The sequence below is a fragment of the Nannobrachium achirus genome (genome assembly GCF_963921795.1).
Source record: "Nannobrachium achirus genome assembly, chromosome: 9".
NCBI classification, from domain to species: Eukaryota; Metazoa; Chordata; class Actinopteri; order Myctophiformes; family Myctophidae; genus Nannobrachium; species Nannobrachium achirus.
The window spans coordinates 23,010,238-23,012,737 of record NC_137818.1 but is presented as its reverse complement, the minus strand read 5'-3'; the positions used below and the strand labels follow the sequence as shown (position 1 = coordinate 23,012,737).

General features: G+C 45.7%; 1 protein-coding gene across 1 annotated transcript in view; it reads left to right on the top strand.

The window, feature by feature from the left end:
* mtcl2 (microtubule crosslinking factor 2) overlaps positions 1–2,500 on the top strand; it is a gene marked incomplete at its 5' end in the record, with an annotated part of 125,094 nt that overhangs the window by 113,385 nt on the left and 9,209 nt on the right. Inside the window, one exon of the mRNA XM_080733006.1 lies at positions 2,285–2,446. Coding sequence (XP_080589132.1) covers positions 2,285–2,446 — 162 coding nt within the window. The remainder of the gene's footprint in view (positions 1–2,284; positions 2,447–2,500) is intronic.

Sequence of the window (2,500 nt, the reverse complement as noted above, 5' to 3'; positions counted from 1 at the left end):
GGGTGTGTGTGAGAGAGAGATATATCCCAGTATGTGAATGTGTGCATGGCAGCTTGTGCATCTGCGTGTGTGTAAAACAAATTGTGAGATTTTGATTGGTGTGTGTGTGTGTGTGTGTGTGTGTGCGTGCGTGCGTGCGTGCGTGCGTGATTGATGTGTCTGATAGCTCCAGAGAGGCTCAGACAGAAGGAAAGAGAAAACAGTCACGCTCAGTCCTCTGTGCTGGATGTCTGACTGCACACCTGATACTTAGACTAGACGAGAGAGAGAGAGGGAGAGAGAGAGATGGAGAGAGGGGGAGAGATAAAGAGAGAGGGAGGGAGAGAGGGGGAGAGTTGCTTTGGCTACAGTGCACATAGATAAAGAGGGAGGAGGGAGGGGGTAGGGGAAAAGACAGAGAGAGTGGGTGTGTGTGTGTGGGGCGACGTGCTGTGAGCTTGTAGATCTGCTATTTACGGTGGAGTATAAATTAGGCATTACATGTAAATGTGAGGAGTAGAGGAAGTAACTCCCTGTAAACATCAAAGAGGAAGCCAGTTACACCCATTTAGACGGGTACACATTATTGTGTATCATTATTTTATGTGCGCCGAGTGCCACGCTGCGAGAGTGTAGATCTGCTATTTTTGAAAAATCGTGAAAATTCGAATTTTGACCCGATTCTATAAGTGTCTTTTGAATCCTTCTAAGATTTTTTGAAAAACCTATGTTTCTATGTCAGCAATCTGACTAGCCATCGTCAAAGAAAAGGTCCTTTTCACTTTACTGGAGCTCAGTTAGTCTGTTCTTATATGTTAGTGGTTCTCAAACCATTTCATGTGAAGGACCCCCAAAATGATATGTATTTGGCCACAGACCCCCATCTCAAAATATTTAGTTCCAGGGACCACCCAGAAGCAAAATTTGAGTTACAAACGTTCGCTTTAAAAATACATATATTCAAAGATTTGCACACATTTTCACGACTTTTTCAAAAATAGCAGATCTACAAGCTCGCAGCGCCTCGCAGCGTGAGGCGTTGAGAGCTTGTAGATCTGCTATTTTAGGCCAAAGGGTTCAAGTTGTTAATCTAAAAGAATGATCCTATCACACAAAGATTTGGCGGCCCCCTGTAGTAACTCTGAGGACCCCCTGGGGTCCCGGACCCCCTTTTGAAGACCCCTGTGTTATTGTGTTTGGTTGTGTTAGTGATTGTGACGTGAGATTTCTCCACTTTGGTGCAGTAAAATGTACAGTAGGCCTACATGTGTTGAGGATGACTGGAGAGAGAGGAGACGAGAATTGACTTGTCCAAACTCTCCTGAACTTGAATGCAGCATCTTATGTTGAAATAATTGCCCTCTCTCTGTAGAAATCCATGCCATTACACCACATCTTTAGTATTGTCTTGATTAAGCACAGAAAATAGCCGAACTCACAATGTGTCACGCTGCGACGCGCTGCGAGCTTGGAGTTCGGCTATTTTTCACCAAAAGGCCCTTTAGAAATCTCAGCCCCTGCCTATCTTACATTCTCTGCACGTCCCTGGAAGCCAGGAAGAGGGAACAGATGGGCGAGAGAAAGAGAGGTGAAGAGTGAAAGACAGGACGAAGAGAGATTTGAACAGTGATAAAGAACGGGGGGTAGAAGGATGGAAATGTGACGGAATAGAGAAGGAGACTGCAAACGAGTGCAAGACAGGAATAAGAGACAACGGTGAGAGAAAGAGGAACGGGAGAAGAGAAGGATGGTGAAGCAGACAGAGGAAGAAAGGAGGGGGGGGTGATTGATCGAGGGATAATGAGAGACAGACAGAATAAACCCAAGGGTGTTTTCTGTTTCTGTCATCCACTAATGATTATAACTGAAGAGTCTTTTGTGTGTGTTTGTGTGTGTGTTTGTGTGCGTGCGTGTGTGCGTGCGTGTGCGTGCGTAACAGGTACTTCGTTCTTTAAGTTGGGAAGAATACATTAGTGAGAGAGGTGGGGGATATAAAGAATTAATGAGCCGCAATGAAACAACCCCAATAAAAGAAGAAATAAAAAGAAAGAGTCAAATGAAAAAGGAGGACAGGAAAAGATAGAAGAATCTTTCATCCTGATCTGTGACAGACTGTTATGATGATGAGATTCAACCTGGGATTCCCTAGGAACCTCATAACACTTATAGGCTTTTACTTGGGAACACAAGGAGAGTGGGGCAAGTGGACGAGGAGAGAGCAAGTTAAACTTTCACGGTGTTTTATGTTCAAAATAACCACTTAGAATCTCTTTCTCTCTGCCTTCCATTTGTGCCGTGCTCTCAGCTGGAGGGGAAGTCCAGTAAGCCCACAGCAGCTGGAGCCCCTGTGTCCCCCGGCGACGCGTTGGATCCTACTGACCTGAAGGTGGCGCTGAAGAGGGAGAGAGAGGAGCACCAGCACCTGCTGGCCGAGTCCTACGCTGCCGTCATGGACCTCACCAAGCAGGTCACTACTGATTTCCCTGTCCCAGAAGAGGAGACATTTGCATTTAGGCTTAAT